At 35.1% G+C, this 15,600-nt stretch overlaps 1 protein-coding gene across 1 annotated transcript; it reads right to left on the reverse strand.

The window, feature by feature from the left end:
* Positions 1–61: 61 nt before the first annotated feature.
* On the reverse strand, positions 62–10,943 carry LOC108907028 (transient receptor potential channel pyrexia-like). Its single transcript, XM_018710536.1, has 2 exons — positions 10,899–10,943; positions 62–3,178 (listed from the first exon to the last, which is right to left on the reverse strand). Exon 2 carries the CDS (start codon positions 3,126–3,128, stop codon positions 324–326), a length of 2,805 nt encoding a protein of 934 aa, XP_018566052.1. The 5' UTR covers positions 3,129–3,178; positions 10,899–10,943; the 3' UTR covers positions 62–323.
* Positions 10,944–15,600: the final 4,657 nt, after the last annotated feature.

Below are 15,600 nucleotides of genomic sequence, written 5' to 3' on the forward strand. Positions count from 1 at the left end.
AGGTATATACTATATTTTTTTCGTTTGCAAAGTATTTTACAAAAGTAATATTTACACATTCTCAAAACAAATCTTTATTCTGCCTCATTTAACAACAATTAATTCGCGTTCAGATCATAATACTGTAGCTAATAATATTCCAACTGTATTTATAATAGCTACAAATTCAGTCTTTTTGTACTATATTACATGTACTCTAAAATATATTCTAAATAAATGAATAAATATAGATACACCAAGATATTTGACATAAAGCTCAATATTTAATATTTAAATATATCCTTACGTATTACAAATCCTATCTATTTTTCTATATATAGATTTTAACAGGTACTATTTCCTCTACTTTGTATAATAGTATTTATTAATTGTTCCACACTTTTTTGGTACATGTTAAAATTACTTTTTAGTTCCTTAATTTCTTTGGACAACTGTTCGAACTGTCTGTCTCGCTTTTCTATGTCACTTTGCAGTAGTGACAAGCTCATATTACATTCAGAAGAGCCCTTTTCCTCAGTAACACTGTTAGACATGCGTTCCAAGTTATTTCTAGCAATTTGGTGGGCTGCTTCCAATATATCCCTAGGCAACCGCTTCTCTCGATGGTTAAGCGGTTTCACGTTTAGAATAACTCTATAAGCTCTTGGAGAAACCAAAGCTGACCAGTGCAATAATTTCAATAAAGTTTGAGGTAAGTTTCCGCTGAAAAGTGCCTGTTCAATGTGTGATATCAGTTTGGTTTGTCTAACTAGTTTCGACAAACCAGCAGTTTTTTGTAAGCCTTGGATGTCATCTACAGCTATACCCACTAACAAATTCATCAAGATAATGGTCACGAAAAGTACAAAAAGAGTAAAAGTAATCTGTGCGCTGACTTCAAGGTAAAGTGGTGGGTTCTCAGGATCTCCGTCCACCAAAATATCAAGGTTTAATTCTCCTGACATCATTACAATAGCAGAAATTAGAGCGATAAAGGGGTTTGCAAATGTAGAGGAATCAGGAAACATAATACAAAAGCTTACAGCAAAACCTATAAGTAGGCATGAGTAAGCCAACAGCAATTTGGCGAATTCGGCTTGAATTTTCGTATACATGGCTACGTAAGATCCAAATACAGGCAGTTGTCCTATCATTAACATTAGATTGGTCCAACCAAATAGTACAGCAAAGGCTCCAACATGGTTCTGCCACATGTGGGTTCGTCCGGTATAAATGAAGGAGGTGATAAAAACGCTCAATATGACCAACCACTCCAGAATGTTTTCCGGGTACGAAAAATATTGTTTAACAGTTTTGTATCCTGACAATCCATACATTTTCCTCAGTATTTCGACGCCGGTTATTCCCACTAATACAAACCACTGCATCCTTATAACAAACGGATTCGCCCGTAGCAATTTCCCAAGCATAGAATTATCTTCGCATAATTCCATAACGTCATCTTCGCCAGTTATGTATTCTTTTCTTCCATGGATAGAACAATTGCGGGCCAAGGCAGTTAGTACATACAAAGATAAACTGAGCACGAATATGAGGCAGAAAAACATTCTTGCAATGTAATATTTTCTAATTTTACGCCATTTCAAATAAATAAATGCCGAACAGAGTGGGTGCATTAACAGCTCCTTCTGACCTTCGTCTACAAAACTATTCAGAAAACTTATCTCTTGAGGGTAACTGTGCTGCAGAATGCATCTAAAATCCAGCCGCAAATCTACTTCGTTATTCGAAGAATTAGAGTTCTGATACAAAGTGATAGCGGAGTCTAATTTGTTTTTTATCGCTACTAAAGACGCTGGTATTTTGCGCCTCATGACTCCTAGTGGAGTGATGCCACATTTAGATTTAGTCGTCACGTCGGCCCCATGGTTGATCAACATTTCAACGCACTGCGAAAGTCCATTTAGAGCAGCCACATGAAGAGGTGTGTAGCCAAATTGATCTCTTTTATTGACATGAGCTCCATACTTTATCAAAATATCAATTATGTCAGAAGATACAGAGGTTCGTCCTATTGCGGTGTGAAGAGCAGTTCTTTTATCGCAATCCTCAATATTTGGATTTGCTCGACCTTTTTCCAGTAGCAGTTCCACGCATAAATGCGCTTTTGCTCTGGCTGCTAGGTGCAGAGGAGTTTGCGACATGTGATTCTTAATATCAGCATTAGCTCCCTTTTCCAGTAGAACTTCTATGCATTCTGCATGACTATTTTCTGCTGCTAAATGTAGCGCAGTCTGTTCTTTATCCTTTGTCTTAGCATTTACATTGACGCCTTTGACTTCAAGCAGAATCTTGAGACCCTGCGTTCGCCCCAAATCAGCCGCCAAGTGAACGGGTGACATCCCAGAAAACTCCACCTGTCCTACGTCGCCGCCTTCATGGGAAAAAAGTCTGATACAAGCTACGGAGTTTGCTCGAACGGCACAGTGCAGTACGCTTTCTTTGGAATTGAACCTGGTATTAGTTAAAGCCTGAACGCTGGCACCGTTATGGAGAAGTATCATGGCGGTATCGCAACTATCACCGAAAGCAGCACAATGCAAGGGTGCGTAGCATTTATAAATGGCATTGACGTCGCAACCTTGGCTGATGAGAAACTGAGTTCCAGGTATGCAGTCGCTAAATGCTACAAGATGTAGAGCACCTAAACCGTCTTTTGGTTCGTGGTAGTTTAAATCTGCGCCCAATCTTAGGAAACCTTCCAGTAAATCCCAACGCTTCACGAAGGCCGCCCAAAGAAAGGCTATGTTGATCTCTTGCTTGGAAGAGTTTTCGAAAATGACCTCGAGCTTTTCTTGAACGGTTTTCTTATTCTCTATATCGAACAATAGGTTTAATCTAGAGGACACTACTGACATGTGTTCCAAAAGATGAGTTCTGATCGTAGAGGGGCATAGTTCTTCCGTTATATTCAGCGAAGTGGTTCTTTCTAAACTGCGGAATACGTCGGGGGCTTCTTCCTCTGGTGGAGTGCCACAGTCGATAAACTCATACCTTTCAAATCCTCTTTCTAGCGTTTCGCCAGAAATTTTATTCTGACTTTGCCAAGCGGAGCTATTTGTAGATGACTGAGTTTCGTACAATGGAACCGTTTCGAATTCCTTCATTTCGTTAATAAGTAGTTTCATTACAGTTTAATGAAAGTCAATACCGTGGAGGTTCAAAAGGTGGCACGTATCTGAAAAATACAAACATAAAAATATTAAATATTATGTCAATAAAATAAATTTATTTATTTAATGTAGAATAACATTGATTGATATATCAAAAACTAATATTATGAAGAATATGTAGCGGCAATATTACTTCAAAGTCATAAAATAAATAATTTGCAAGGATACAGAATGTATTAATCGTGTTTGATATAAATATCTCTATCGGTATCTACATTATTTAGAAAAAGCATATGTATATATAGAGTGTTTCATTTCTCCGTGGCTCTGATAATAATAATACCTAGTAAGGAAAAAAAATCAAATTCACAAGCACACGAAAAAAGTGGCCTTGACGTGATACTGGTAATTTACGTGCAAATCTGGAGTTCACAACGTATTTTGGCAGCTGAAGAACAAGTGTTGAATATGAATATCCGCAAATACGTATGTACATACAAGGCCGATTGTTAGGCAGGTGCCTGGAGTATGGCGCTTACTACACGGAGCTCAGTTATACCCATATCATATTCAACGTGTTCAAGCACTGTTATCGGCGGCGGACTATCCATTGCAAGTTAGGTTTTGTGAGTGGTAGTTGCAACAAAATGCTGATAATCTCCAATTTACTAGTTATAGATGAAACTTTATTTACTCGAAATGGAATACAGAACATTCACAATACATACGTTTGAGAACTGGAAAATCCGCACGCAACTGAACGGGATCACTTCTAGCACAATTTTTCACTAAATATTTCGGCAGGAAATATTGATAAGCGCCTAATTGGACCGTTCATATTGCCCAATCTTATGGATGGTTTACAATGTCTCGAATTTCTTCGCAATGACCTGCCCGCCCTTCTTGAATATGTACCCCTAGTTGTTCGTCAATGCATGTGATTTTTGTATGACGGAGCATAGCCTCATTTTCGGCTAAATGTTCGAGACTATTTCCATCATGTGCATGGAGTAAGGTGGGTTAGACGGGATGGACCGATAGCATGGCCTCCACGGTCTCCCAATTTAAACCCTTTTGACTTCTTTTTGTGGCGCCATTTAAAAAATGAGGTTTACCGTATCGAAGTAGAAACCGTCTAGGATTTGCGCGAACGTATCACAGCTGCCGCGAATAATTTGCATTTACAATCACAGCAACCAGGAGGACCATTCGCTATAATACGGCAGAATTGGCTACGGTATGCCCAAATGTGTGTACAAGTCGAGGGACAAAATTTCGAACAGCTTTTGTAATAAAGTATGTGCTACTTTTTTATAAATTTCATTTTGTAGTAGTGATCAAGTACCGCAATTCTTCTTCAAAATTAGTGTATCAAAATTTTATTCATTTTAAAGACACGGTACTTTGCCCAGATCTATCTTTAGATTTATTTTAAAGTAAAAACGCTGCAAATCTTTTTTGCGCCGTTGTCGATTTAATCACAGAACTTCGGAGGTTTTTTCGTGCGATATGTGGCATCACCACTTTGCATTGTAACTCCATTACAGTAGAGGAGCAGAGGAAACAGCGTGGCTCAGTTTTTGCGATGTTGCTAAACACTTTCTAGGAAACCATAGAAGCCCAGATTATGGAAATACTGTCGCGAACATGGTGAAAAATTTCCGATCTTTGGGTTGTTTAATGAATTTAAAGTTATAATTTCTAGATTCTCACTTGGAGTATTTTCCTGAAAACTTAGGTGATTATAGCGAGAAATAAATTGAACGTTTTCATCAAGATCTCAAGGAAATGAAAACAATGCACTAGGGTAGATGGGACGTTAACATGATGGCAGACTACTGCCGAACGAGAAATTAAAGACACTAGTAGAAAACGCGCTCGGAATCCACTACGCAGGAGCTCGAGGACAAATAGTCCAAGCATTCTGTCACGGATTAATGTTAAATTTTCAGAAATTATTACCTGGACGAAAAAAATATGACCGTATAGAAAATTAAATTTTAAATTGAGTTTCTTGTTCTTTAAACTCGATCCAATATGGCGAACATGGTTAAAAAAAATCGCAAATTTGAAAAAAACGGTTTTTCTAAAATAACTAAAAAAATATAGCACGGATTGAAAAATTTTAAATGAGAAAGTTGTAGGTTTTAAAAAGATCTATCGACAGATTTTTTGAAAGTATCGATTGCTTTGTTACTTTTCGAGATATATCGAAAAAACCGTTAAAAATCTTCTCTTTTCTCTTCTTCTATAACTCGTTTACATTTACATGCCCATATTTGCTATTTACTGCAAGCATAGCCCGCGGCAAGCCAAAAAAGTACATTTTTGAAAAATTTAAAAATATTAATTATTTTTCGAGATATATCGATTTTTTGAAAAAAAGNTTTTTTTTAATAATTTGAGTTAGGAAAAAGATATTAAGATGCGGTTTGCGCAGGCTTATTGGTTGGTCATTTGTCTATTTTCTAGTCTAAAAAAAGTCATATCATCGCATTTAAATTTTTTGAGAAAATCCAATATTTTGGTTATAATATCGAATAACGCCCTCTATCGGCGGCCGTGTAGGTCGCAACTGTCATGATTACGAGAAACCTAAAAGCCCAAGAAATGCTCTTTTCAATGATACCAAATTTATCCAAATCCATTAAGCCGTTTCGAAGTTACAGGCATTTATTTCAAACAACATTCAAATACCCCCCACCACTTTATTTCGAAAGATAGAGAAAAATTGTTTTTACAAAAAATATTCGACTTTAAGTTAACATTAAAACGCAAATACTTTTTTGTTACATTCATTGGGGAAAATCGCGAGAAACGTAACTTTATGTAATTCAAGATGGTGGAAACGCCCACTGGCGGCCATCTTGGAAACTTGAAAATAATTTCCAGCATTTTCCCTTGCCCACTTTACCTATAAAATTTCTTACCGTAGCTCTCTACGATCATTAGTTTCTGAGATACAGCCGCTTACCTCGCTTATTTGCCCACCCTGTATAAGGCCGATTGTTAGGCAGGTGCCTGGAGTATGGCGCTTACTACACGGAGCTCAGTTATACCCATATCATATTCAACGTATTCCAGCACTGTTACCGGCGGCGGATTATTATCCATTGCGAGTTAGGTTTTGTGAGTGGTTGTTGCAACAAAATGATGATAATCCCCAATTTATTAGTTACAGATGAAACTTTATTTACTCGAAATGGAATACAGAACATTCACAATACATACGTTTGAGAACTGGAAAATCCGCAAGCAACTGAACGGGATCACTTCTAGCACAATTTTTCACTAAATATTTGGGCAGGAAATATTGATAAGCGCCTAATTAGACCGTTCATATTGCCCAATCTTATGGATGGTTTACAATGTCTCGAATTTCTTCGCAATGACCTGCCCGTCCTTCTTGAATATGTACCCCTAGTTGTTCGACAATGCATGTGATTTTTACATGATGGGGCATCTCCTCACTTTCGGCTAGATGTTCGAGACTATTTCCATCATGTGCATGGAGTAAGGTGGATTGGACGGGATGGACCGATAACATGGCCTCCGCGGTCTCCCGATTTAAACCCTCTTGGCTTTTTTTTGTGGCGCCATTTAAAAAATTAGGTTTACCGTACCGAAGTGGAAACTGTCGAGGATTTGCGCGAGCGTATCACAGCTGCCGCGAATAATTTGCATTTACAAACACGGCAACCAGGAGGAACATTCGATTTAATACGGCAGAATTGGCTACGGTGTGCCCAAATGTGAGTCGAGGGACAAAATGTCGAACAGCTTTTGTAATAAAGTATGTGCTACTTTTTTATTTTGTAGTAGTGATCAAGTGCCACAATTCTTCTTCAAAATCAGTGTAACAAAATTTTATTCATTTTAAAGACACGGTACTTTGCCCAGATCTATCTTTAGATTTATTTTAAAGTAAAAACGCTGCAAATCTTTTTTGCGCCGTTGTCGATTTAATCACAGAACTTCGGAGGTTTTTTCGTGCGATATGTGGCATCACCACTTTGCATTGTAACTCCATTACAGTAGAGGAGCAGAGGAAACAGCGTGGCTCAGTTTTTGCGATGTTGCTAAACACTTTCTAGGAAACCATAGAAGCCCGGATTATGAAAATACTGTCGCGAACATGTTGAAAAATTTCCGATCTTTGGGTTGTTTAATGAATTTAAAGTTATAATTTCTAGATTCTCACTTAGGTGATTATAGCGAGAAATAAGTTGAACGTTTTCATCAAGATATCAAGGAAATGAAAAGAATGCACTAGGGTAGATGGGACGTTAACATCATGGCAGACTACTGCCGAACGAGAAATTAAAGACACAAGTAGAAAACGCGCTCGGAATCCACTACGCAGAAGCTCGAGGATAAAAGAAACGCTATAAGCGTAATGATACTGGACAATGAATGTTCACTGTGGATAGAGTTCCATAGAATTGATAGCAATCAGCTTTTATTTTGTGTATTCGATCCTGAACGCGTTTTCTATGTTCATCTTGGGTTCTCGATTTAGCATCTACCAGTACTTCAACATAATATTGACATCTCACTTGGTAATCTTGACACAATTAGCTAGATATCTTGATGAAAACATACACCTTATTTTTCACTGTATTCATCTAAATTTTCAGGAAAATCGGTCAGTTGAGAATCTAAACAACCGAAATTTTCCGCTATGTTTGCAACAATACTTTTATAATCCAGATATCTACATTTGCTTAGGAAGGAACACCGCAGCGATGTTTTCTGCTGTGTCTTTAGACGCACCAATATTTCGCCCTATACTCTCCAGAAGCCAAGATGCCAAGCCTGGACCTGGCCTGGTGGTTATCATAATTTAAGGGTAGTTTTAAGAAATATGGGGGTCGATGGGATAATTCTAACTACGAAATTGAATTCAGCGCCTTAAAATACGTGAGGATATAGTTTCCTCGCCTCTAATCGTTTTCCACGATTACACCCCATTAGCACCATATATTTATAAGAAGTTGCATAACTTAAGAGTGATTTTCCCAAAATTGGTAGTTGACAGAGCAATTCCACCTTCGCATTCGAGTTCACCACGTCAAAATACACAGAAATCAGTAGGTTTGGTTCGAATGTAAGGCCATTCTTTTTTGTCTGCCTGTGTTGTGATACAAACTTGGAACTTCTAACTCCCATAATTACTATATATGTTTATTTGAATTATTTTATCTACATTTCTTTCATGCCTTAATAAATGGTGAAAACTGCATCTTTTTATCATATTTGTTCATCACAGTATATATTAAATTCAATAAGAAATGTAATAATGTTAAATAAAATTATGTAACGCCCAGAAGAAATGCAGCACCCTGTCTAATTGGAAACAGTTTTATAATAAGAAGTTTTGCAACTTGAAGAACTTTGGTACGACTTTTATTTACGCTTGTACATGTCACTGTAACACCAAAAATTGAGTTATAATTTGAGAAACTTCAATAATGTAAAACAAATAAGTTTATAAAAAATATTCAGTATTATACGCTGATTATAACACATTTTTTTAGCTTGTAATGACCTTCGCATTGACCGTTCAGCAGTTTCATAAAGTATTTTATGTCGAATTATTTTAATATACTTGTGTATTTAGTTATTGACAGTGTAATAATAATTAAAGTAAGTATTTTCCCAGTAATTAAAGTTATGGTCGGCAACACGATTTATAAGACCTAATAAAATAATAAAAAACGTAAAAAGGTAATAACAATCCTGCTGGGTTCATTAAAAGATTCAATTTAATTGAATGAAACTTAAATGGAACCTAAATACAAAAAACTGTATGTCTAAAATAATCATATTATCATTTAATAAGAACTAGGATTAAGTGAGAAAATCTCCAAAAGGAACTTCTTAGAAAACATTTGAATAAAATTAAAAAAAAAACATTTACAGAGATGGAGATTAGCAAATTTGAATTATTGTAAATGAAGCTGAAAACCAAGGAATTAGTTGAAATTATTACCAACCACAAGTTAATTATAAGCTAAATTTTGAGTATTTTGGAATAATTCAAATAGTTGACATATGATTAGTGACATTTTACATTCCTCTATGAATAAAATTAAATCAAGTTGATTATAAAAATAATCTCAAATTTTCATCAAGTGAAGTTCACATCTAATATTGAAAAATTTCTTAGTTAGGTTAATACAAAAAGTTATTAAAAAAAATACTCCAAAACGCGTACTTGTGGTTTTTTTATTTGAGTATTTTTGCCACAGCGAAAAGAGAAAAAATTAAATAAGCGACCTTTTCTTCTAAAGAAATGATTCAAGAGATTATTTATATCAAGTTCTTTTTTCTTTTCAGTGTGGCGGAAATACATACTTAATTACATTTTAAAAAATGCCAGAAACATACAGGATGTTTATTAAGTACTTGTACAAACTTTAAATGAATCTTTGACTAATTTTAAGTTAAAAAGTTTATATAAACATGGGTCCGCAACGGCTTGATTCTTGAGATACGGGGGCGCCCAAAAAAAGTTTTAGTTTGGTATTTTGCGAATTTTAATTTTTTTCTAATTTTCATTATTTTTTTCGCTTATTTTTCAAAAACTCTGATATGATTCAACTTGCAAAATTCCAACGCAAGTTTAACTTTAAACATGTTTGATTACAAAAGGACTGCTTTCAGCGACAAATACTAAGAGTACCTTTTGTTCGTAAAATTGAAGGGAGAATAGGTATGTTTAGTTAAAAATTACATACCCCTCTATCATTAAACAAAAAACAAGTAAATACTTGAGTTTCTCATCATCAATACTCCCTATTTCCAGAATTTCGTCAAATTGCCTTGTTATTGAACAAAAATATAATTAAAGTACCAAATTTTTTTGGACACCCTCTATCTCAAAAACCAAGCCGTCGCCCTCCCATGTTCATATGAACTTTTTATCTTAAAAATAGTCGAAGATTCAAGTACTTAATAAACACCCCGTATAAGCACAAGCACATACTCGTCATATTAAAATTATGTTACAAACCATCAAAGACATTATCAACTGTTCACTTTAAATACAAATTAACACAAAATGAAATCGCAATATATTAAGTAATATAATATAAGTGTACTTTAACGATTACTTTTGCAAACTTGAATATTAATTATATAATGTATACAATTTTTGTAGAAAATTTGCAACAATACTATTGACAATCTTTTTAGATTAATATGAATTTATTTTATAATTTTAATATGTTTTCCCCTATAACATTCTAGTTTTATAGAAATACACGTTTTCAATTACTTGCTACTGTACTTAAAAAAAATTCGAGGAGTGTATGTTTTAAAAACTCGTATCAATACAGCTTCCTTACATTTATTGCAATCTCATGGCCATTCATTAATCCTTATTTGTTTCGTCAGATGGAGTACCTTTCTATATATTTTGATATATAATTTTTCGTTATTTACGGCCTATTAATATCGATTTTTACCTACCGAAATAATTCATTTACGGGCGCACAGCGGAATTGTGCCTTTTCGAAATTTTTAAATTAGAGTTTTTTATGAAATTGGTGCAATTGAAATTCATAACTCAAATTAAAGAGAACTAGCTGACGTTTGAGATTTAATAATACATAATTTAATACACATGAATCAAGACTACTCAAAATAGTGCCACATCATCTCTATATCAATTTTTGAAAAACGTTTTTGAACATTTCTTCCTCAATTAAACACATTTCTGCATAATTATAGGTAGATATTCTTCTTTACATAATTTTCTTTTAAAATAACTGTAGGACTTACATATGACTTCCTCCTGGCCGTGGATGACATCAATAACTGAACAACTGATTAACAAAAATGGTGTTACAGAGGGAATAGAGATTTCGCACACCGTGAAACCCTAAGAGTATAATTTTATCTGTTTTCGGATTATGATATTGTTAATAAAAAGAACAATCAACTTGGAGATAATACATATTTATGTAAATATTGTCATGACAATGTACGCATTTAATTTTAAATAAAGTCTCATGTCGAGATTTACTTACCAAAGTGACGTCATAATCCACGCGAATTATTTTTGCGCTTTTACTTTATTTATCCATCCGTCATTAACCTGCATTTCAAATTTCTTCCAGATATTTGAACGAATGTATTATTATCAAATACGGAGAAAAAATTTTAAACTAACGAACTTTTTACGTTTCTCTTGCATCTCTAGATGTAAATAAATTATTTCAAAGTCGTATCTTTTACAGAAATATTTACATTTACATTCTTACAAAAGTTTGCTAATAGACTTGTATAAGTTGTGTACAGATTTTTCATTTACAAATAAATATAATAATAAAGAAATAAGGTTAATGTCATGGAAATAAAATCAAGACATTTGTTTACGGATATTACAGTTATTGTGAAATAACTATTTCTTGAAACATAGCTTCATTAGAGAGTCAGATAATATTTTAGCCAATGCAGCTCAATATTACAGAAAGTTCCAAAGCAGCTAAGATTTAAACCTAATTTTGAAAAGGTTAATAACTCTTTTTTTTTTTCAAAAAAGTAGTTTGAAGTCAGATATCTCGGAAATCAGAATTTGAAAATTGTTTGTATTGCAAAAGTTGCGCAGAATGTAATGGTTTTTCCTGTCATTGAAAAATTGTCTTTGATTTACCACTGCTACGAAAAGAAAGGACCCCGCACTTTTTATATGGAAAAGTGGTTTCAGTCGGGAGGTCTAATTTTTGGTGGAAAATGAATTTCTCAACATCCTGAACAAAAAAGCTAATGGGCACAAAAAAATCTACCGTCAGGATTTTGCGCTACGGCGCATACAAGGTCGGCACCTGGGTTTTCAGGAGTCGGGTTATTTGTATCAAAAAAGAGCGTGTTAAGTGACCAATTATGGAGACATGCATGCGTGGAGGTGTGTTGGAGTGAAAAAGTACTATATATCCCCCTTTTCTGTGTTCAAAACGAGATTCAAAAATGAAAGAAAAGGGTGACCGCCTTTTTCCGTACCCACGCGTACAGTACTATTAGATCGCGTCCGCGATGCCAGAACAAATGCCAATAATTACGTTGAAATCGAAGTAGTTGAGATGACATAGTTTGTGGAACATCAGTGGATTATAGAGCTATTGGCGAAAAACCACTATAAAAAAGCTAATGCGCCTCATTCGGAACTTCATTAGGTGGTATGGAAGACCGGAATCCTCATTTTTGAATTTCGTTTTGAACACAGAAAAGGGGGATATATATATAGTACTTTTTCACTCCAACACACCTCCACGCATGCATATAATCGGTCACTGAACACGCTCGTTTTGCTCGTTTTTGATAAAAATAACCCAACTCCTGAAAACCCAGGTGCCGACTTTATATGCGCCGTAGCGCAAAATCCTGACGGTAGATTTTTTTGTGCCCATTAGCTTTTTTGTTCAGGATGTTGAGAACTATGTTTTCCACAAAAATTAGACCTCCCGTCTGAAACCACTTTTCCATATAAAAAGTGCGGGGTCCTTTGGTTTGCGTTCAAAATTGAAATGTGATCTGAACTATACCTACAATATTTTTTACAGGTCTTAGATAACTCTTTTAGTTTCCCAGATACCAGATATCGGCCTGGTCAGCCTTAAACACAACACCCTGTATGACTTCATTAGCAATAGTATAATTGGAATGGGTACACAGATCACGAATTTCTTTATCTTATTCCAATAATTATTCTCCGCACTGAACATTTTTGTTTTTATTATTTTACGTTAGTCTCGTCATCATCCTAAGATCCTCGTGTGGAAGTACAGGAAGTACAGTTCAAATATCGGTGAAGGTCGGGTGCGCAGTAGTATACGAAGCACATTTCGTTCTCGAAAGTCACAGTAAACGTTGTACATTTTCGCAAAAAGTAAAGGAGCCTAAAATTAAAAAATACATAAAAAAGAGATTTCGAGTTATAAATGCATATTTTATGAACACATAAATAGAAATATTTGATGAACATTACATTTTATTAATTATTATAAATGAATATTTATAGTAATTGTACAATTATTACATTTAGTAACATTTATAAAATCTGGATAATTATTCCCCTCGCACATACTAATTGTCAATTTTTTCTCAAAATGATTTGACAGCTCCATTTCAGTCACCGGAGGCTCAATATTATCTGATCCATTAAAACAGTAGGATGCGACGTACTACTAGAACCTAGAGTTGAAATGTTATTGTAAAGAATCCTGTTGGCTATTTCATTTTTGTTACTTAAACTGTCAGCAACATAACTTTCTGCAATTGTGGCTGATTTCCACCTACCATGTCTCTTGATTGCTAATATATCAACTCCTGTATTAGCCAGTAACGTTGCCGATGTTCTTCGGAATGAATGGCCTGTATATGTTTCAGGATGTTCTAGTTTCAGAAACTGTGCAATCTTATTAGAAATTATAGAAAGGGTATTCTTGCCGACTGGTTGGTTGTAACATCTACCTGCTTGATAGCGCATAAAAAAGTGTGAAATTTCAGTTTTAATTTCCAATCTAATCTTAATATATTTCTTGAGAATTTCTAGGTAAGAAATAGAACCTAGACGAGAAGTAATTGTAAATGTACGAGACATACCATTTTTAGAATCTGGAATTGTAACTACAATAATGTCATCGAAATTTTTGAAATTGACGTTGTCCAAAGAAAGTTTGCATAACTCATCAGAACGGCATGCTACTACAATGCCTAAGACCGTCACTACCTTCATTAGCAACTACCATTAGCACTACCTTCATTAGCAGCTTGGGGTATTTTGATATATCCATGTTCTCCTCTATGAAAATAGTTGGCTTAATCATTGAGTATTCACTCTACAAACTCACCGGTGACTTTAGTGTTCTTGACATCTCCATGAAATATGCTAGCAGTGACATTTCAGAAACACCATAACACCATTATTTTTGTTCTGGTACCATTCTTTGAAATTTCTATATGCTCGTCCGTAATGCACTTTCGACTCCTCGGGCAATAAAAATTCGCGGGCAGCGTTTGCTGCACTTTTTATTAGAAAATCACTCATTTAGAAATAATAATTCAAAACCAGCAAAATCATAACTTTTATGTAGCTTTGTTAATACACCTTAGAAACGACAAAATCCAAACAACCAAGGCGACTTTGCAAGATTTCGAATAATGTCAAATTTAATTGGATAAGAAATGTCAAAAAATAATTGTATTTCATGAACCATAAAGAACTGTGGGAGCAGATAAAATATTATACACCACGCAGCAGTTAAGTATGATTTAGCAGTGTCGGTCTCTATTGCCAGCCCTCGCTCCGCTCGGGCGCAAATAATACTTATCTCCTTTATGGTGTAAATAAATATTTTTTCTATAAATCTCTTATCTATGATAACTATTTACACATACCAAGAGACAAGCAATATTCATCTATTTTACGCTAAACGGATTCAACCCACCTTACCCATGTTCAACTATTATGACAGACACTGACATCCCTAGACCAGACAAGAAATATTCAGTTAATTTTGGTCCAAAGTTTCCCCGTCCCAGCTTCAGTTTGCGTTTGCCTGACGGAACTTCAGCTAGAGCTTCTGTTAAAGTTTGAGCTTCCATGTCTGAGCTTCAGTTTGAGTTTCCCTGTCCAAGCTTCAGCTTGGGTTTACTGGATTGGACTTCAGTTTGAGTTTGCTGTCGGTGCTTCATCCTGGTTTTGGCAGCCTGATCTTCTGTTACAGATATAGATTTCATGTCTGAGTCTCAGTTAGAATTTCCGTGTCCGAGTTAAGATTTAGTTTGCCTGTCAGAGGTTCAGTTTTAGTTTTCCTGGCCATGGTTTAATTACACTCTACCAGTCCAGTTTGTATTTATATGAGCTTTAGTTTGAGTTTTCTGGCATTCCTGCCTGCCACAATGGTTGGATGTGATTAGAATTATGGAGGTTGGTATGGGAAGATAGACATTGGATCTGTTAGACCCAAAATCAACGGAATATTGCTTGTCTGGCTCTGCGAATGTGTAAAAAGATATATTTCTCCCATTACTACCTGTCATAGTAGTTGAATGTGGGTCGGCTATTTGGGGGTTATGCTGGGTAGTGGATGGTGAGGGGTGGATCCATGTGGGTTAAAATCAATTGTATCTTGTTTGTCTGGCTCCAAGCTATAAAAATCATGCATTTTTTTTTACTTTTGTAATTGGCAGCTCTTAATGACCCTCCTCCTTTCTGATACCCGATTTAGTTGTAAATAAAAATAAACTACAAATTATTAATTATTTAAAATTACCATATTCGAGAAAGCCTGAGCAAAAGTGGAAACCTAATTCAACGTCATTTCTTCTGACAGTTGCTATAGAGATGTAGTATTGAAAAAGTTTTAGGAAAATAAATAGAAGATAAGCAATATTGAAGTACATGACAGATTCCATAGAATGTACTGGAGGAGGTCTGCCCATAACAGTAAAGAAAAATCTTTCTTACAGCTTGGCTGTA

The sequence above is a fragment of the Anoplophora glabripennis genome, unplaced genomic scaffold (genome assembly GCF_000390285.2).
Source record: "Anoplophora glabripennis isolate ALB-LARVAE unplaced genomic scaffold, Agla_2.0 scaffold166, whole genome shotgun sequence".
NCBI lineage: Eukaryota > Metazoa > Arthropoda > Insecta > Coleoptera > Cerambycidae > Anoplophora > Anoplophora glabripennis.

Coding starts and splice junctions, on each gene's coding strand:
- LOC108907028 (XM_018710536.1), bottom strand. CDS start 3,128: ATGAAACTACTTATTAACGAAATGAAGGAATTCGAAACGGTTCCATTG.